Here is a 22,293-nt window from a genome sequence, read left to right as displayed (position 1 = left end):
TTTCTCTTTCGTGGAGATTTTCTCTGTTCTCCTTCTTTCACCTGTCCATCTCCTCATTTGAATTCTAAGATGTCACTTGTCCACTCAAACTTAACATTATTGTCATCTATCGCCCACCAGGTGCCCTTGGAGAGTTCATCAATGAGCTTGACACCTTGATAAGCTAATTTCCTGAAGATGGCTCACCACTCTTCATACTTGGTAACTTCAACCTTACGACATCTGCCTTTGATTCATTTCTTTCCAACTCTTTCTTTCCCCTTCTTGCCTCTTGACTTCACCATTTCCCCTTTCGCTCACAAGGCAGGCAATACGCTTGACCTCAAATTTAGAGGCTGTTCTCTTACTAATCTCACTGCAACCCCCCTCCAGACTACTTTGTTTCATTTTCTATTTCCATTTCCTCCAACCCTAGCCACTCAGCCCCTACCCAGATGGTCATGTGACTCGCACTGTCCCCTTTCCTTTCAGCCCTCACCCTGCTCCGTGGCTGAGTGACTAATTGTGATCTTACAGAATGAAAATAGAGGAAAAATAAACTTCCAGAGGACCTATCATCCTTCCACTCTCTCCTCTCTAAATTATCTTCCTCTGTATCTGCTGCTAAAGCCACTTTCTATCACCCTGCATGTCAAGCTTCTGCCTCTAACCCTGGGAAAATATTTTCCACCTTCTCCTCCCTTCTTAATCCTCCAACCCCTCCCTCCTCCCACTCCGCAGACGACTTTGTCAACGACTTTGAAAATAAAGTTGACGACATCTGCTCTTCCTTCCTTCAGCCTACTGAATCAATTGGTCCCACTCACACAGAACTACCCTATGCCTTAAATTCCTGCTACTAGTGAGGTCCAGCTGCCCAACAAACTGCCCTCTTGAAACCATCCCCTCCTGCCTTCAGACCATCTCTGGAGACCTTCTCCCATTTCTCACTTCCCTCATTAAGTCATCCCTGACCACTGGCTGCGTCCCCTCTGACTTCCAAATGACCTGAGTCACTCCCCTCCTCAAGAAACCATCACTCGACTCCTCTGATGTCAAAAACTACAGACCGGTATCCCTTCTTTCTTTTCTTTCCAAAACACTTGAGTGCACTGTCCAATCAGAATGGGGATGGCTGCCATTTTATGGGCTCCTAACCAACTGAGCTACTTTGTTTGGAACTTATTTTGTACATAATGTTGCTTTTACCATCTCTTATAACCAAAAAGAGGTTCTGGACATCCGAACAGTGATTACTCACCTCAAATTGGAAAATGATTTTTTCTTTAATGAGTCTGAAGTGAAGGATATACTGCTTTCTCGAGACCAGGCCCAAATCCCTGTCATTCGCGTGAAGAAAAGACAGAGAAATGGGGGCAGAGGTTGCAGTGCCTGGTGAGAATTCGGAGGATAGTGTGTAAACCACCACTACCATCAGTACTATTGGCCAACGTGCAATCATTGGAAAATAAGCTAGATCTACGATTAAGACGATTAAGACGATTATCCTACTATCTTATGTTTCACGCAGTCGTGGCTGAACGATGACACGGATAATATAGAGCTGGCTGGGTTTTGAATCGACAGGACAGAGCAGCTATGTCTGGTAAGACGAGGTGCAGGGGTATGGGGTATGCAGGGGTATGTGTCTATTTGTCAATACTAGCTGGTGCGCAATGTCTAATATTAAAGAAGGTATTGCTCGCCTGAGGAAAAGTACCTCATGATAAGCAGTAGAGAACACTATCTACCAAGAGTTCTCATCTAGTGCCATGATGGCGTAGCAGTAAGACGTCTTGTCGTGTCGCGTCGCGTCCCTTTGTATATATCGTTTTTTTAGTTAAAAAAAAAAGTTTTTTTCTTCGCATATCTTTTAAAACATTTTGCTAAACCTCAACTTCTAAATACTCTCCTGCAACCCGCCTCATCCAATGTAGCTATTTTTCCTAAAGTATTTATATTTACTTCGGATCCGGAACCCCTCGACTGAAGCTAGCCAGCTAACTACCAGCTATCAGTCAGCAAAACATTGCTAGCGGTCTTCAGCTAACCGGTCATCAGCTAACCTTTAGCTCGGAAAGCTCTCGCCAGTTCGAACAACGCGACTCTAACCAGAGCATAACGGACCTATTTATTTATTTATTTATTTTAAATATAATTTTTTTAATCCCCGGATTCCCACCGCAAACGGAACATCTTCAGCTGGATCTTCACAACTAGCTACCTAGCTAACCGCAACCCCGGATGATTACTCCTGGCTAGCGTTTCCACCCACTTAGCTTGAAGCTAGCCCGGCCAGAGCCCTTGTGCTACCACCGTAGCATACTCCTGGGCTACAATATCCGGACCCACGACCGGTCTATCGATGTCACCGCATGAAGAGGAATAAGCAGACTCACCCCATCGCGACGTCCCCCAAAGGCTAACTCTCTAGCCCTTGCTATCTCCTTGCTTGCTAATTCGGCCTGCTAACTGCTAGCTTGTTTAGCCCCGGTCCGCTAACTGCTACCTTGTTTAGCCCCGGCCTACTAACTGTTAGCTTGTTAGCACAGGCCTGCTAACCGTCTGAATCGCCGCGTCCCAAACACTCACTGGACCCATATTTACTTTCTATCTCTTTTGATTTTTTATTTGTTTATACCTTCCGGTAACCTGCCTCACCCAATGTGATACGGAATTGCTATTATTTATATTTTTTAGAACACACTCAAGAACCTCCAGAAGCTAACCAGCTAACTAGCTACAAGCTATTTAGTCATTGTTAGTTTTTTTTTTTTACCTGGATAACACTCGCCAGTCCAGCTTCCCTGCCCCATCCACCGCTGCCCCCTGGACACTGATCACTTGGCTACATAGCTGATGCATGCTGGACTGTCCATTAATCACGGTACTCCATTCTGCTTGTTTATGTTTTATCTGTCGGCCCCAGCCGCACTCAGGCTCTGTGTGTAGTTAATCCGACTCTCCCTCTGCCTAGTTAACGCCTTTTTACCTGCTGTTGTTGTGCTAGCTGATTAGCTGTTGTCTCACCTACTGTTTTAGCTAGCTCTCCCAATTCAACACCTGTGATTACTGTATGCCTCGTTGTATGTCTCTCAAATGTCAATATGCCTTGTATACTGTTGTTCAGGTTAGTTATCATTGTTTTAGTTCACAATGGAGCCCCTAGTTCCACTCTTCATACCCCTGATACCTCCTTTGTCCCACCTCCCACACATGCGGTGACCTCACCCATTACAACCAGCATGTCCAGAGATACAACCTCTCTCATCATCACCCAGTGCCTGGGCTTACCTCCGCTGTACCCGCACCCCACCATACCCCTGTCTGCGCATTATGCCCTGAATATATTCTACCATGCCCAGAAACCTGCTCCTCTTATTCTCTGTCCCCAACGCTCTAGGCGACCAGTTTTGATAGCCTTTAGCCGCACCCTCATACTACTCCTTCTCTGTTCCGCGGGTGATTTGGAGGTAAACCCAGGCCCTGCATGTCCCCAGGCACCCTCATTTGTTGACTTCTGTGATCGAAAAAGCCTTGGTTTCATGCATGTCAACATCAGAAGCCTCCTCCCTAAGTTTGTTTTACTCACTGCTTTAGCACACTCTGCTAACCCTGATGTCCTTGCCGTGTCTGAATCCTGGCTCAGGAAGGCCACCAAAAATTCTGAGATTTCCATACCCAACTATAACATCTTCCGTCAAGATAGAACTGCCAAAGGGGGAGGAGTTGCAGTCTACTGCAGAGATTGACATTACTTTGCAGGCTTACTTTCCAGGTCCATACCCAAACAGTTTGAACTACTAATTTTGAAAATTACTCTCTCCAGAAATAAGTCTCTCACTGTTGCCGCCTGCTACCGACCCCCCTCAGCTCCCAGCTGTGCCCTGGACACCATTTGTGAATTGATCGCCCCCCATCTAGCTTCAGAGTTTGTTCTGTTAGGTGACCTAAACTGGGATATGCTTAACACCCCGGCAGTCCTACAATCTAAGCTAGATGCCCTCAATCTCACACAAATCATCAAGGAACCCACCAGGTACAACCCTAACTCTGTAAACAAGGGCACCCTCATAGACGTCATCCTGACCAACTGGCCCTCCAAATACACCTCTGCTGTCTTCAACCAGGATCTCAGCGATCACTGCCTCATTGCCTGTATCCGCTACGGAGCCGCAGTCAAATGACCACCCCTCATCACTGTCAAACGCTCCCTAAAACACTTCTGTGAGCAGGCCTTTCTAATCGACCTGGCCCGGGTATCCTGGAAGGACATTGACCTCATCCCGTCAGTTGAGGATGCCTGGTCATTCTTTAAAAGTAACTTCCTCACCATTCTAGATAGGCATGCTCCGTTCAAAAAATGCAGAACTAAGAACAGATACAGCCCTTGGTTCACTCCAGACCTGACTGCCCTCGACCAGCACAAAAACATCCTGTGGCAGACTGCAATAGCATCGAATAGTCCCCGCAATATGCAACTGTTCAGGGAAGTCAGGAACCAATACACACAGTCGGTCAGGAAAGCTAAGGCCAGCTTCTTCAGGCAGAAGTTTGCATCCTGTAGCTCCAACTCCAAAAAGTTCTGGGACACAGTGAAGTCCATGGAGAACAAGAGCACCTCCTCCCAGCTGCCCACTGCACTGAGGCTAGGTAACACGGTCACCACCGATAAATCCATGATTATCGAAAACTTCAACAAGCATTTCTCAACGGCTGGCCATGCCTTCCGCCTGGCTACTCCGACCTCGGCCAACAGCTCCGCCCCCCCCACAGCTACTCGCCCAAGCCTCTCCAGGTTCTCCTTTACCCAAATCCAGATAGCAGATGTTCTGAAAGAGCTACAAAACCTGGACCCGTACAAATCAGCTGGGCTTGACAATCTGGACCCTCTATTTCTGAAACTATCCGCCGCCATTGTCGCAGCCCCTATTACCAGCCTGTTCAACCTCTCTTTCATATCGTCTGAGATCCCCAAGGATTGGAAAGCTGCCGCAGTCATCCCCCTCTTCAAAGCGGGAGACACCCTGGACCCAAACTGTTACAGACCTATATCCATCCTGCCCTGCCTATCTAAAGTCTTCGAAAGCCAAGTCAACAAACAGGTCCCTGACCATCTCGAATCCCACCGTACCTTCTCCGCTGTGCAATCTGGTTTCCGAGCCGGTCACGGGTGCACCTCAGCCACGCTCAAGGTACTAAACGATATCATAACCGCCATCGATAAAAGACAGTACTGTGCAGCCGTCTTCATCGACCTTGCCAAGGCTTTCGACTCTGTCAATCACCATATTCTTATCGGCAGACTCAGTAGCCTCGGTTTTTCGGATGACTACCTTGCCTGGTTCACCAATTACTTTGCAGACAGAGTTCAGTGTGTCAAATCGGAGGGCATGCTGTCCGGTCCTCTGGCAGTCTCTATGGGGGTGCCACAGGGTTCAATTCTCGGGCCGACTCTTTTCTCTGTATATATCAATGATGTTGCTCTTGCTGCGGGCGATTCCCTGATCCACCTCTACGCAGACGACACCATTCTATATACTTCCGGCCCGTCCTTGGACACTGTGCTATCTAACCTCCAAACGAGCTTCAATGCCATACAACACTCCTTCCGTGGCCTCCAACTGCTCTTAAACGCTAGTAAAACCAAATGCATGCTTTTCAACCATTCGCTGCCTGCACCCGCACGCCTGACCAGCATCACCACCCTGGATGGTTCCGACCTTGAATATGTGGACATCTATAAGTACCTAGGTGTCTGGCTAGACTGTAAACTCTCCTTCCAGACTCATATCAAACATCTCCAATCGAAAATCAAATCAAGAGTTGGCTTTCTATTCCGCAACAAAACCTCCTTCACTCACGCCGCCAAACTTACCCTAGTAAAACTGACTATCCTACCGATCCTCGACTTTGGCGATGTCATCTACAAAATTGCTTCCAACACTCTACTCAGCAAACTGGATGCAGTCTATCACAGTGCCATCCGTTTTGTCACTAAAGCACCTTATACCACCCACCACTGCGACTTGTATGCTCTAGTCGGCTGGCCCTCGCTACATATTCATCGCCAGACCCACTGGCTCCAGGTCATCTACAAGTCCATGCTAGGTAAAGCTCCGCCTTATCTCAGTTCACTGGTCACGATGGCAACACCCATCCGTAGCACGCACTCCAGCAGGTGTATCTCACTGATCATCCCTAAAGCCAACACCTCATTTGGCCGCCTTTCGTTCCAGTACTCTGCTGCCTGTGACTGGAACGAATTGCAAAAATCGCTGAAGTTGGAGACTTTTATCTCCCTCACCAACTTCAAACATCTGCTATCTGAGCAGCTAACTGATCGCTGCAGCTGTACATAGTCTATTGGTAAATAGCCCACCCATTTTCACCTACCTCATCCCCATACTGTTTTTATTTATTTACTTTTCTCCTCTTTTGCACACCAATATCTCTACCTGTACATGTCCATCTGATCATTTATCACTCCAGTGTTAATCTGCAAAATTGTAATTATTCGCCTACCTCCTCATGCCTTTTGCACACAATGTATATAGAATCCCCTTTTTTTCTACTGTGTTATTGACTTGTTAATTGTTTACTCCATGTGTAACTCTGTGTTGTCTGTTCACACTGCTATGCTTTATCTTGGCCAGGTCGCAGTTGCAAATGAGAACCTGTTCTCAACTAGCCTACCTGGTTAAATAAAGGTGAAAAAAATATATATATATTATTCGTAGCCATCTATTTACCACCACAAACCGATGCTGGCACTAAGACCGCACTCAACAAGCTGTATAAGGTCATAAGCAAATAAGAAAATGCTCATCCAGAAGCGGCACTCCTAGTGGCCGGGGACTTTAATACAGGGAAACTTAAATCCGTTTAACCTCATTTCTACCAGCATGTCACATATGCAACCAGAGGGGAAAAAAACTCTAGACGATCTTTACTCCACATACAGAGATGCATAGAAAGCACTCCCTCGCCCACCATTTGGCAAATTTGATCATAATTCTATCTTCCTGATTCCTGCTTACAAGCAAAAACTAAAGCAGGAATTACCAGTGACTCACTCAATACGAAAGTGGTTAGATGACGCGGATTCAACGCCATAGGACTGTTTTGCTAGCACAGACTGGAATATGTTCCCTAACCCAATGGCATTGAGGAGTATACCATCTCAGTCACCAGCTTCATCAATAAGTGCATCGTCCCCAGAGTGACCATACATACATTTCTGTTAGAGGAAATTATAGTTGAAATGATTAATTATGTATACATTTACTTAAGAACCATTTCTTTTAATACTATTATGTTATGGTATGAAATGTATGGGTTCTTGGTTAAGCTGTTACTGAAAATGTAAGTAAAACGAATTAATTGTCTGTACCTTGCGGGAAGTTAAGGGAGAGGGATGATATATCTTTTCTGACAGATAAGAATGGTCCTTGATATTCCATTAGTGGAGGAGAAGATATCTTTTAGACAGATTGGAATGTTTGGTTTATGAGGGGAGTAGAAGACATCTCCGGACCTGAAAACACTGCGCTATTGTGTGGATCGGAGAGAGTGTGAGAAACTGATGATGTCATTTCATGTCCTCTCTTTAAAATGTAATGTTCTTTGTAGTTTGCTTCAGTACTCTCTTGCAATAAACGCTGTTACCTGGCTTTTAGGACTGGTCTCGATCTACTTCATGCATAATTAATGAATTTACAATTCATTAATGAACTAGAGAGAGTGAGAATTTGATTTTGGCTATAAAACATAAAGGAATTTAGAATTCCTCTAACAATTTCCCAACCAGAAGCCATGGATTACAAGCAACATTCGCACAGAGCTAGAGCTACCGCTTTCAAGGAGCCGTACAATAATCCAGAAGCTTATAAGAAATCCCACCATGCCCTAAGACGAACAATCAAACATGCAAAGCGTCATTCGCCCTGTAGCACTCACTTCCGTCATCACGAAGTTGCTTTGAGAGACTAGTCAAGGATCAATTTACTTACCGCACCAATAGATCCACAGACGATGCAATCGCCATCGCATTGCACACTACCCTGTCCCATCTGGACAAGAGAAAAACCTATGTGAGACTGCTGTTCATTGACTATAACTCACCATTCAACACCACAGTACCCTCCAAGCTCATCATCAAGCTTGAGGCCCTAGTTCTCAACCCCGCCCTGTGCAATTGGGTCCTGAACTTTCTGACGGGCCGACCCCAGGTTGTGAAGGCAGGAAACAAATCTCCACTTCGCTGATCTTCAACACTGGGGCCCCACAAGGGTGCATGGCCAGCCCTCTCCTGTACTCCCTGTTCACCAATGACTGTGTGGCCATGTACGCCTCCAACTCAATTATCAAGTTTGCAGACGACACAACAATAGTGGGCTTGACTACCAACGATTACGAGACAGCTTACAGGGAGGAGGTGAGGGCCCTCAGAGTGTGGTGCAAAGAAAACAACCTCTCACTCAACATCAACAAAACAAAGTAGATGATCGTGGACTTCAGGAAACAGCAGAGGGAGCACCCCCTATCCACATCGACGGGACAGCAGTAGAGAAGGTGTAAAGTTTTAATTAAGTTCCTTGGCGTACACATCACAGACAAACTGAAATGGTCCACCCACACAGTGTGGTGAAGGCACAACATCGCCTCTTCAACCTCAGGAGGCTGAAGAAATGTGGCTTGTCACCTAAAACCCTCACAAACGTTTAAAGATGCACAATTGAGAGCATTCTGTCAGGCTTTATCATCGTATGGTATGGCAACAGCACCGTCCACAACCGCAGGGTTCTCCAGAGGGTGGTGCGGTCTGCCCAAAGCATTTCTGGGGGTAAACTACCTGCCCTCCAGGACACCTACAGCACCCGATGTCACAGGAAGGCCAAAAAGATCATCAAGGACAACAATCATTACATAGACTTGGAATCACAGGCCACTTTAATAAGGGAACACTAGCCACTAATAATGCTTACATATTTTGCATTACTCACCTCATATGTATATACTGTATTCTATCCTATTCTACTGTATCTTAGTCTATGCCGCTCTGACATTGTTTGCCCAAATATTTATATATTCTTAATTCCATTCCTTTACTTTAGATTTGTGTGTATTGTTGTGACATTTTTAGATATTACTGTTAGATATTACTGCACTGTTAGAGCTAAAAACACAGTCATTTCGCTACACAAGCAATAACACCTGCTAAACACGTGTATGTGACAAATACAATTTGATTTGAGTGTTTATTGTGTTATGGGATGCCAGACCCAATTATATATATTTTTAACTCACTCTCTCTCTCTCTCTCTCTCACTGGCTCTATCCCCCCTCTCTTTCTCTCTCTTTCTCTCTCGCTCTCTCTCTCTCTCTCTCTCTCTCTCTCTCGCTGTCTCCTTCTCTCTCTCTGTCTCTATCCCCCTCTCTCTCTGCCTCCCTCTCTCTCTGTCTCGCACTCTCGTTGTCTCTCTCCTCTGTATCCTCCCACCCTCTTAAATATAATAGTATATACTAATATGATAGTAGTAACAATAATAGTAGTAATAATATATCTCACTCACCTGGTGTTTCTGGGGGGGAGGGGTGTCCGAGGGTTCTGTGATTGACAGCTGTGATGCGTATCTGGTAGGTATCTGTTGGGGTCATGTTGCCCAGCGTGTGGACCCTCTCCCTGGCTTCCAATACTGCCACCTGTTTCCATGGAGAGAAACTACTCCTTTTTTCCTGTCGCTGCTCCTACAACAACAAAACTATGTTAATATCTACACTGAAAAAAATGTATACAACATGCAACAATTTCAAAGATTTTACTGAGTTACCGTTCATAAGGAAATCAGTCAATTGAAATAAATTAATTACACCCTAATCTGTGGATTTCACATGACTGGGAACACAGATATGCATCTGTTGGTCACAGATACACTACACGACCAGAAGTGTGTGGACTGTTTGTCGAACATCTCATTCCAAAATCATGGGCATTAATACGGAGTCGCCCCCCCCCCTTTGCTGCTATAACAGCATCCACTCTTCTGGGAAGGCTTTCTACTCGATGTTGGAACATTGCTGAGGAGACTTGCTTCCTTTCAGCCACAAGAGCATTAGTGAGTTCGGGCACTGATGTTGGGCGATTAGGCCTGGCTCACAGTCGGCGTCCCAAAGGTGTTCAATGGGGTTGAGGTCAGCGCTCTGTGCAGGTCAGTCAAGTTCTTCCACACTGTTCTCAACAAACTATTTCTCAGTGGACCTCGCTTTGTGCACGGGTCCATTGTCATGCTGAAACAGGAAAGGGCCTTCTCCAAACTGTTGCCAATAAGTTGGAAGCACAGAATCGTCTACAATGTCATTGTATGCTGTAGCGTTAAGATTTTCATTCATTGGAACTAAGAGGCCGAGCCTGAACCATGAAAAACATCCCCAGACTATTATTCCTCCTCCACCAAACTTTACAGTTGACACTATGCATTTGGGCAGGTAGTGTCCTGGCATCCACCAAATCCAGATTTGTCTGTCAGACTGCCAGATGGTGAAGCGTGATTCATTACTGCAGAGAACACATTTCCCCAGCTCCAGAGTCCAATGGTGGCTAGCTTTACACCACTCAAACTGATGCTTGGCATTGCGCATGGTGATCTTAGGCTTGGAAACCCATTTCATGAAGCTCCAGACAAGCTGTTCTTGTGCTGACGTTGCTTCCAGAGGCAGTTTGGAACTCGGTAGTGAGTGTTGCCACCGACAACAGATAATTTTTTACACTATACGCACTTCAGCCCTCATTGGTTCCGTTCTGCTTACTTACTTACTGACTTTATTGTCTCCATGGGGAACTTTTGTTGCAGTGTCATGTACATGTTTAAAGTGGCGTTTAAATACAAAACAAAATTGACAATACAACTTTCATAACAGTTACATATCAATAATAATTTTTCAAAAGACTAGCCTACTGGCCTTACTGAGTCGATTGGAACATTAGCCCGAGCTATTTAGGAGGGATATCACATCTGGTACAAATTATTGTCTAGTTCTGTTTTTCCTGCTGAGGGGTGCATATACCTGCGCCCAGAGGGGAGTAGTTCAAAGTCCGGGTAGAGGGGGTGGCTTGGGTCTAAAATGATTTTGTGAGCCTTGCGAAGGGCCCTGACCTTAAAGATCTCATCCAGGCCTGTCTGTTTGACTCCAAGCTCCTTGTATGCTGTGGTGATAATCCTTCTCAACATATTTCTCTGGCTGACAGTGGCATTGCCAAACCAACCAACAACACAAAAAGTTAAAATACTCTCAATTAAAGATATGTAAAACAGAGTCAGTATGGTACAGTCTACATCAAATATCCAAGCTTTTTGAGAAAGTACTATCTCTGGCTCTTTTTGTAGATCAGGTCTGTACATTTACTCCACTGCAGCTGACGTTTGGCATTGCACATGGTGATTTTAGGCATAAATGTGGCAAACTGACTTGTTGGAAAGGTAGCATCGAATGACGATGCCATGTTGAAAGTCACAGAGCTCTTTAGTAAGGCCATTCTGCTGCAAATGTTTGTCTAAGGAAATTGCGTGGCTGTGTGCTCAATTTTACACACCTTTCAGCAATGGGTGTGGCTGAAATATATATATATATATATATATATATATATATATATATATAGTGTCATGACGTTGGCCTGGGGGAAGGTTTATGACAGTCATAAATACCTCTCCCCCCTTTTTCCTCTCTCTACCCTACTGATGTTACATTTGAAAACCCCTTGGTTAACATAGAGATTCTGGGAACATCAGAAGGTGGGGGAAATTAAATATATTCTGGTAATCCGACCAATTGAACATATGCAGTGGTACTTAATGAATATGATGTCAGTTCAGTTGTCATCTGAAACATTCTCATCAATGATAAGATGACAAACTCTACAGTGTAAAGTCTACACATCATAGTTATCGGATTCACATGGAATTGTTGTTCAATTTAAATGTTTGAATATGAAATGATTCGTGATGGGATGAATTGTGATTTTAGCTTCTAAAATGTGAGAATTGGGTTTTCATGAGTGAATTAGGCCCGACTCAGTGTCCTGCGCACGTGAAGATACATAGGTTGTAAACTATGAAACACACCCCTTTTCTCCCTCCACTATATAAGCCCTTGACGAAAATGTAACCTCCTGTTTTCCGTGGATGTGAGGATGACGGCCCGATGTCAGAATGGTTAAGATAATAACTACAGAACGAAGTCAACATCAGCATGAGCTTTGGTTGCGAATGGTATGAACTTTGAACTCTTATTCACTACAGAAGTGATACCTACTAGCCGTTGAGTTGGCAACAGCAGCTGCAAATGAGGGTTAGGAAGGAACAGAGTATCCCATCTATCACACAACGACATTACTACAATGTATCCAATTGACCACCAGAGACATTCTTCGACGGACAAAAGACTCGGTTTGGCAACACGGCCTTCCATCTACCACCAACCTACCAATGCGCAGCTCAGAGTAATGCGCAGAGCTCAGATAGCACAGCTTCGTCCTTTGTCCCTCAGTCTTCCCGCACTTTCACTCAAACCCAGCCCCTTTCTTTTGTTTAACCAGCTGTCATATCAGTTCCGCCCGCTAGGGACGTTTTCCTTTATGATGTAATTTGTAGTCAAGGTACAATTCATTCTTTGTATGTGTAATTCTGTGTGATTAGTTAGGTATTTAGTAAATAAATAATTAAACCCAATTTTGTATTGCTGATTCAACTTGTTAGCAAGGGTTCGTGAAGATAACCAAGAATTTACAACTTTCAGATGAGACTGAATTAAGGTGACTGCTATTGATGTAAAATATTACTAGGTCTTTAAAAGTTTATTCTGAAGATAACAGCTCTATAAATATTACTTTGTGGTGCCCCGACTACATTTACATGATTAGCTCAATCAGGTAATATTAATTATGGAGAAATTATTTTATAGAATATCATGTCATATCACTTAATCTGGCATAGCCAAAGACCGTAAAAAAAGGTAGGGGCGTGGATCAGAAAAACAGTCAGTACCTGGTGTGACCACCATTTCCCTTATGAAGTGTGACACATCTCCTTCGCACAGAGTTGATCAGGCTGTTGATTGGCATGTGGAATGTTGTCCCACTTAAATGGTTGTGCGATGTTGCTGGATATTGGTGGGAACTCGAACACGCTGTCATACACGTCGATCCAGAGCATCCCAAACATGCTCAATGGGTGACATGTCTTGTGAGTATGCAGCCCAACTGGACATTTTCAGCTTCCAGGAATTGTGTACAAATCCTTGTGACATTGGGCAGTGCATTACCATAATGAAACATGAGGTGATGGCAACGGATGACAATGGGCCACAAGATCTCGTCATGGTATCTCTGTACGTTCAAATTGCCATTGATAAAATGCAATTGTGTTCATTGTCAAATCAAATCAAATGTTATTGGTCACACACATGTGATTAGCAATGTTATTGTTGGTGTAGTGAAATGCTTGTGCTTCTAGCTCTGACAGCGCAGTAATATCTAACGAGTAATATCTAACAAATTACACAACAAATACTCAATACACACAAATCTAAGTAGGAATGAATTAAGGCTAAATACATATGGATGAGCGATGTCAGAGCGGAACGGACTACGATACAGTAGAATAGTAGAGAATAGTATAGAAAACAGTATATAAATATGAGATGAATAATGCAAGATATGTAAACATTAAGTGACTAAGATACTGTAGAATAGTATAGAATACAGTAAATACATATGAGATTAGTAATTCCAGATATGTAAACATTATTAAAGTGACTAGTGTACCATTACTTAAAGTGGCCAGTGATTCCTAGTCTATGCCTATAGGCAGCAGCCTCTAATGTGCTAGTCATGGCTGTTTAACAGTCTGATGGCATTGAGATAAAAGGTGTTTTTCAGTCTCTCAGTCCCAGCTTTGATATACCCAAACATATGGCAACAGATCCACAAGGTCTGCCATGAGAGGTGACTGTATAGTTCCCTTTAACCATTTCCAGCTGTGTAGCCAATGTTCCACGTGGTATGGTTAGGAATTCAATAACTTTTCGCAATCACAGCTCACACTGTGGGTTTGCTTAGTCTTGGTACTCAAACCTGTGCCACCTCAGTTTCCACAAGGTACGTGTGGTCTGAAGAGGATTTCGCCAGGAGTTTTTTTTATTCGTAACAGTAGAAAAAGCGGTTCAATGACGCCTGATCATGTCTGTCGTCACGGGGGCGGGCCAAGGACCAAGTTAAACTTGGTTGGGAATACAATTCTCTCACATTAAATGTTTAACATTATAATTACATCATTTCCCAAATAGTTTTATCTTTACTAATTAATTTTATACAAGCATTAGTTGCAAACCCCATAACTGAGAAATGTACACATTCAGAGATATAGTTATGTGTGTTTCCTGTCCTCTCTGAGGTCACTAAATGAAACATATTCGTCATTCCCACCCCTTAAGTGTCCACGAAGCATTCCCACCTTCTCACAAGTGGACAATTTGATTTATATTCCCATTTCGGGGATTTAGGAGTTTGCCACATGAAATCCTTTGTCTCTCTGTGTCTTTCTATCTGCATGACCAGGGGGAGAGAGTCTCTGGCAGGAATTTACGACCTGAGACAACAGAACCTGGATGTAGGAGAGAGTGGGAAGCCATGATCTATAGCCAGAAAAGGCCACGTCATGACAACAACTATCGGGGTATCTACTAGATAGAACACAACTATTATGGTGTCTACTAGATAGAACACAGCTGTTGTTGTACATACTATATATAACACAACTGTAATGGTATCTACTAGATAGAACACAGCTGTTGTTGTACATACTATATATAACACAAGTATCATGGTATCTACTAGATAGAACACAACTCTCAGGGTATCCACTAGATAGAACACAACTATCATGGTATCTACTAGATGGATCACAACTATTATGGTATCTACTAGATAGATCACAAATATCAGGATATCTACTATCTGCTAGATAGAACACAACTATCTGGTTATCTACTAGATAGATCCCAAATATCAGGATATCTACTGGAACAACAGAAACATTCTTTTTCCATGCAGAATAACAGCATTGTATTATTCTGTGTGTTTTCTGACCCCCCCCAACTCTCTTTCTGGCTCACCTCTTGGTCAGCAGGATCTGCACCAGCCTCCTCTCTGTCCTTCTCTTTTTCCTCCTCTCCTCTCCTTCTCCCTGGTGCCTCCTCTAGTCTGCGCTCAAGTATAAATCCAGTCAGCCCTCCTCCCTCTCCTCCTTCTCCCTCTCCCTCCATCTGCCACTCCAGCTCCACCTCTCTACGCTGTTGACTGCTGTAAACAAGCCTTACCAGGGTCACATTGGGAGGCATGGGGTATCCTGAGAGGGGGGAGAGGGCAGGGAGACAGAGAGGATAGGGAGGGGGTGGGTCAGAGAGAGAGAAGGGGATGAAGGGAGGAGGTACAGTAGAACAGAAATTAAATAGCCATTCAGTTCATCAGAAAACCATTTAGTTTTGTTTTGTGGGTGTACAGGCTAAAAGCTTTATTGATCTTATTCTTGACTAATAGTGTAACAGGGATCTTACTCTTGACCAGTAGCGTAACAGGGATCTCAGTCCCTCCCACAGCGTTGCTAGCGGAGCACCAGTATTGGCCGTTGTCTGTAGTTCCATCCGTCTCTAGGACCGTCAGGTTGGTCCACGCAGCTGCGCGACGCAGCACATACTTCCTGGTTGTGGCCAGGGCTTCCTGGACTTCCTGTCAAACAACCAATCACATTTGAACTCTACACATTACTTTCTGTGAATCAACCAATATAATTTTAACTCTTCTTGTCACAGGTAGTTCTGCAGTTAACCTCTTGGCGCACCGATCCCTTTAGCGGGATAATTTTCGTCAACATCCGGTGAATTGCAGAGCGCCAAATTCAAATTAAATATATATATATTTTTTAATTTTCATGAAATCACAAGTGCAATATATCAAAATACAGCTTAGCTTGTTGTTAATCCACCTGGTGTGTCATATTTCAAAAAAGCTTTACAGTGAAAGCAAACCATGCGATTATGTGAGGACAGATTTCAGCAGACAGAACATTACAAACAGCTAGCAGTAAAGTAGATTGGTCACGAAAGTCAGAAAAGCAATAAAAATGAATCGCTTACCTTTGATGATCTTCGCATGTTTGCACTCACGAGACTCCCAGTTACACAATACATGTTTGTTTTGTTCCATAAAGATTCTCTTAATATCCAAAAACCTCCATTTCGTTGGCGCGTTTTGTTTAGTAATCCACAGGCTCGTGCAGGTCACGACAGGCAGACAAAAATTAAAAATAGTATCCATAAAGTTCTTAGAAACATGTCAAACATTTTTTATAATCAATCCTCAGGTTGTTTTCACAATTTCACTGACGCAATGTGATCATTCTCGCTCATTTTTCAGAATAAAAGCCTGAAACTATGTCTAAAGACTATTCATACCCTGTGGAAGCCATAGGGAAATCTGGTTGATATAGGATAGGCTTGCAAAGGAACAGAGTAGTTTCAGAAAAACAACACTTCCTGGTTGGATTTTCCTCAGGTTTTCACCTGCAATATCAGTTCTGTTATACTCACAGATAATATTTTGACAGTTTTAGAAACGTTAGAGTGTTTCCTATCCTAAGCTGTCAATTATATGCATATTCTAGCATCTTGTCCTGACAAAATAGCCTGTTTACTTTGGGAACGTTATTTTTCCAAAAATGAAAATAGTGCCCCCTAGATTCAACAGGTTAAATGACTTACATTGTGTTTGCCAATGCCCCTAAGATCATGTACATTTGATGCAGCATTGTTATTCTTTTTATTATAGGGGGCAGTATGGATTAGCTTGGATGAATAAGGTGCCCAGAGTAAACTGCCTGCTACTCAGGCCTAAGCTAAGATATGCATATTATTAATAGATATGGATAGAAAACACTCTGAAGTTTCTAAAACTGTTTGAATGATGACTGTGTGTATAACAGAACTCATATGGCAGGCAAAAACCTGAGAAAAAATCCAACCAAGAAGTGGGAAATCTGAGGTTTGTAGTTTTTCGACTCTTTGCCTATCCAAGATACAGTGTAAATTTGGTCCGAAGGCACATCCTAAGGCTTCCACTAGATATCAACAGTCTTCAGAACCTTGTTTGAGGCTTCTACTGTGAAGGAGGAGAGAATGAGAGCTGCATGAGTAAGAGGTCTGGTAGAGTGCCATGCGTTCATTCAGGTGCGCTCTCGTGATATGTAGCTGCATTCCATTGCATTTCTAAAGACAAAGGAATTCTCTGGTTGAAACATTATTGAAGATTTATGTAAAAAAACATCCTAAAGATTGATTATATACATCGTTTGACATGTTTCTACAAACTGTAATGGCATTTTTTGACTTTTCGTCTGGCCTGCGCATCGTGAATTTAGATTTCTGAACTAAAGGCGCGAACAAAAAGGAGGTATTTGGACATAAATGATGTACTTTATCGAACAAAACAAACGTTTACTGTGGAACTGGGATTCCTGGGAGTGCATTCTGATGAAGATCATCAAAGGTCAGTGAATATATTTAATGCTATTTATGACTTCTGTTGACTCCACAACATGGCTGATATCTGTATGGCTTGTTTTGGTCTCTGAGCGCTATACTCAGATTATAGCTTAGTGTGCTTTTTCGATAAAGCTTTTTTGAAATCTGACACAGCGGTTGCATTAAGGAGAAGTATATCTAAAGTTGCATGCATTACACTTGTATCTTTTATCAATGTTTATTATGAGTATTTCTGTAAATTTATGTGGCTCTGCAAATTCACCGGATGTTTTGGAAGCAAAACATTACTGAACGTAACGCGCCAATGTAAACTGAGATATTTGGATATAAATATGAACTTTATCGAACAAAACATACATGTATTGGGTAACATTAAGTCCTATGAGTGTCATCTGATGAAGATCATCAAAGGTTCGTGATTAATTTTATCTCTATTTGTGCTTTTTGTGACTCCTCTCTTTGGCTGGAAAAATGGCTGTGATTTTCTGTGACTAGGTACTGACCTAACATAATCAGATGGTGTGCTTTCGTCGTAAAGCCTTTTTGAAATCGGACATTGTGGTGGGATTAACAACAAGTTTATCTTTAAAATCGTGTAAAATTCTTGTATGTTTGAGGGCATTTTAATTATGAGATTTCTGTTGTTTGAATTTGGCGCCCTGCACTTTCACTGGCTGTTGTCACATCGATCCCGTTAACCTTTGCGACAAGCAATCCAGGATCCGGGATCGGATTCATAGCCTAGAAACTTTTCCTATTCATGAAAATCGCAAATGAAATGAATGAAATATATTCAAACACAAGCTTAGCCTTTTGTTAACAACACTGTCATCTCAGATTTTCAAAATATGTGTTACAGCCAACGCTAGACAAGCATTTGTATACGTTTCTCATGTCATAATGCTATGCTAGGCTCTGCTGGCAGCAGGCAACATTTTCACGAAAATAAGAAAAGCAACCAAATGAAATCCTTTACCTTTGAAGAACTTCGGATGCTCTCTCTCTCTCTCTCTCTCTCTCTCTCTCTCTCTCTCACCAAAGGGGGGACCAAGTCCATATTGATGCCCATTATTATTAAGTGAGATGTTCGATAAATGATCTTACCTTTGGTCATGTAGTGCACTGTAGTGTACTTTACAGTAATCCAGACCCTCAAAGTACAGTTGTCACACCCTGACCTTAGTATTCTTTGTTTTCTTTATGTTGGTTAGGTCAGGGTGTGACATGGGTGAATATGGGGCGGCAGGGTAGCCTAGTGGTTAGAGCGTTGGGCTAGTAACCGGAAGGTTGCAAGCTCAAATCCCCGAGCTGGCAAGGTACAAATCTGTCGTTCTGCCCCTGAACAGGCAGTTAACCCACTGTTCCTAGGCCATCATTGAAAATAAGAATTTGTTCTTAACTGACTTCCCTAGTTAAATAAAGGTACAAAAAAAAAAATATATATATATATATATATATATATGTTTTTGTCCTGTCTAGGGCTTTTGTATGTTTAAGGGGTTGTTATCTATGTCTATGGATGTTGCATGTTTGCACTCAATGTTGATAGTGGTCATGTTCGTTTTGTTATTTTGTTTGTTTAGTGTACTTCGTGTTATTTCGTCTTACATTAAAAGAATGTATTCACATCACGCTGCGCTTTGGTCCTCCGATCCTTACTACTCCTCGTCAGACAACAGTAATCTAGACCCCTGAAGTAATTTACAATAGCCTGGCCTAGACCCTCAAAGTACTTTACATTAACCTAGACCGCCAACATTCTTTACAGTATTTTTGTATTGTATTTATTATGGATCCCCATTAGCCAAGGCAGCAGCTACTTTTCCTGGTGTCCGGCAAAATTTAGGCAGTTATACCATTTTTTAAATATTGCAATACATTCATTACAGAATTCACAACACACTAAGTGTGTGCCGTCAGGCCCATAATCCACTACCACATATATACAATGTAAAATCCATGTGTATGTGTGTGTATAGTGCGTATATTATCATGTGTGTGTATCCATGTGTCTGTGCCTATGTTTGTGTTACTTCACAGTACCCGTGGTTCCATAAGATCTAGTTTTACCTGCTTTTAAAATCAGATTCCACTGCTTGCATCAGTTACCTGATGTAGAATAGAGTTCCATGTAGTCATGGCTCAATGTGGTACTGTGCGCCTCCCATAGTCTGTTTTGGGCATGGGGACTGTGAAGTGACCTCTGGTGGCTTGTCTTGTGGGGTATGTAAGGGTGTACGAGCTGTGTGCTAGTATTTTAAACAGACAGCTCGGTACTTTCATCTTGTCAACACCTCTTACAAAAACAAGTAATGAGGAAGTCAATCTCTCTTCCACTTTGAGCCGTGAGAGATTGACATGCATGTCATTAATATTAGCTCTCTGTGTACTTCTAAGGGCCAGCCGTGCTGCCCTGTTCTGAGCCAATTACATTTTCCCAAGTCCCTCTTTGTGGCACATAACCGCACAACTGAACAGTAGTCCAGATGCGACAAAACCAGGGCCAGTAGGACATGCCTTGTTGATGGTGTTGTTAAGAAGACAGAGCAGCACTTTATTATGGACAGACTTCTCCCCATCTTAGCTAATGTTGTATCAATATGTTTTGACCATGACAGTTTACAATCATGGGTTACTCCAATTAGTTTAGTCACCTCAACTTGCTCAATTTCCAAATTATGTATTACTAGATGTAATTGAGGTTTAGGGTTTAGTGAATGATTTGTCCCAAATTCAATGCTTTTAGTTTTGGAAATATTTAGGAATAACTAATTATTTGCTACCCATTCTGAAACTAACTGCAGCTCTTTGTTAAGTGTTGCAGTCATTTCAGTTGCTGTAGTAGCTGATGTGTATAGTTTTGAGTCATCCGTGTATGTAGACACACTTGCCTTACTCAAAGCCAGTGACATGTCATTAGTTAACATTGAAATAAGCAAAGGGCCTAAATAGCTACCCTGGGGAATTCCTGCTTCTACCTGGATTATGTTTGAGAGGCTTCCATTAAAGAACACCCTCTGTGTTCTGTTAGGCAATAATCTCTTTATCCTCAATATAGCAGGGGGTGTAAAGCATAACACTTGTTAACCAGTTAACCAACAGTACCCTTGCCTAGACCCTCAAAATACTTTACAGTTAGCTAGACTCCCAAAATTATTTACAGTACCCTTGCCTAGACCCTCAAAATACTTTACAGTAACTTAGACCCCAAAGTACTTCACAGCAGCCTGGCCAAACCCTCAAAGTAACTTACAGTAACCTGGCCTAGATTCGCAAAGAGTTAGCAGCAGGTAATTGACACCAGATTCAGAGGGGGCAGGGCATGTACCTGTATGACTTCCTGTCTGCGGTTGTTGAACCAGACAATCTGATTGACCGGAGGATAGTTAGCTTGCAGGATACAGGTGAGCTGGACATCACTGCCCTCAAACACAGACACCACACTACGCTGGGTCAACAAGACTGGAGCCTCTATACACACACACACACACACACACACACACACACACACACACACACACACACACACACACACACACACACACACACACACACACACACGGAGGGAGAGAGGAGGAGAGTCAAATCACTGCATTTTTATATACAGACACAATGTAAACCCAGTACATGTCTTTTAGACTGTTAGTTAAACCCAGTACATGTATTTTAGACCGTTAGTTGAAACCAGTGCATGTCTATTAAACTGTTAGTTAAACCCAGTACATGTCTATTATACTGTTAGTTAAACCCAGTACCTGTCTATTATCCTATTAGATAAACCCAGTAGATGTCTATTAGACTGTAATGGATGGCAGCATTCGCGAAAAACTGAAAGTGCCAGCCACCACATTTAACCATGGAATGAGGTCAGGCTATATGGCTGAATATAAACAGTGTAGTTATTCCATCCGCAAGGCAATCAAACAAGCAAAATGCCGGTACAGGGACCAGGTGGAGTCGCAGTTTAACGGCTCAGACACGAGACGTATGTGGCAGGGTCTACAGGAAATCACAGACTACAAAAACAAAGCCAGCCACGCCACGGATACCGACGTCAAGCTTCCAGACAAACTAAAAACCTTCTTTGCCCACTTTGAGGATAATACAGTGCAACTGTCGCGGTTTGCTAACAAAGTCTGCACCCCCCCCTCCTTCGACGTGGCTGATGTGAGTAAAACATTTAAACATGTTAACCCTCGCAAGGCTGCTGGTGCAGACGGCATCCCTAGCAGTGTCCTCAGAGCATGCGCAGACCAGCTGGCTGGTGTGTTTATGGACATATTTAATCACTCCCTATCCTAGTCTGTTGTCCCCAGATGCTTCAAGGTGGCTACTATTCTTCCTGCACCCAAGAAGGCAAGATAACTGAACTAAATAACTACCGCCCCGTAGCACTCACTTCTGTCATCATGAAGTGCTTTGAGAGGCTAGTCAAGGATCATATCACTGCCATCTTACCGGCCACCCTAGACCCACTTCAGTTTGCATACAGCCCCAACAGGTCCACAGATGACGCAATCACCATCACACTGCACGCTGCCCTATCCCATTTGGACAAAAATAATACCTATGTAAGAATGCTGTTCATTGACTACAGCTCAGCATTCAACACCATAGTACCCTCCAAGCTCATCATCAAGCTGCAGGCCCTGGGTCTCAACCCCTCTCTGTGCAACTGGATCCTGGACTTTCTGACGGGCCACCCCCAGGTGGTTAAGG

The 22,293-nt window shown here is 43.1% G+C and overlaps 1 protein-coding gene across 1 annotated transcript in view; it reads right to left on the bottom strand.

Moving 5' to 3' along the window:
• Positions 1–22,293, bottom strand: part of vsig10l2 (V-set and immunoglobulin domain containing 10 like 2) — a 59,028-nt gene that overhangs the window by 15,086 nt on the left and 21,649 nt on the right. The window contains exons 8-11 of the mRNA XM_031809628.1: positions 20,903–21,045; positions 15,592–15,763; positions 15,151–15,383; positions 9,555–9,729 (exon numbers count right to left, since the gene is read on the bottom strand). Coding sequence (XP_031665488.1) covers positions 9,555–9,729; positions 15,151–15,383; positions 15,592–15,763; positions 20,903–21,045 — 723 coding nt within the window. The remainder of the gene's footprint in view (positions 1–9,554; positions 9,730–15,150; positions 15,384–15,591; positions 15,764–20,902; positions 21,046–22,293) is intronic.

The sequence above is a fragment of the Oncorhynchus kisutch genome, linkage group LG29 (assembly GCF_002021735.2).
Source record: "Oncorhynchus kisutch isolate 150728-3 linkage group LG29, Okis_V2, whole genome shotgun sequence".
Taxonomy (NCBI): Eukaryota; Metazoa; Chordata; class Actinopteri; order Salmoniformes; family Salmonidae; genus Oncorhynchus; species Oncorhynchus kisutch.
The sequence above is the reverse complement of the archived record's forward strand: the minus strand, read 5'-3'. Positions and strand labels throughout refer to the sequence as shown.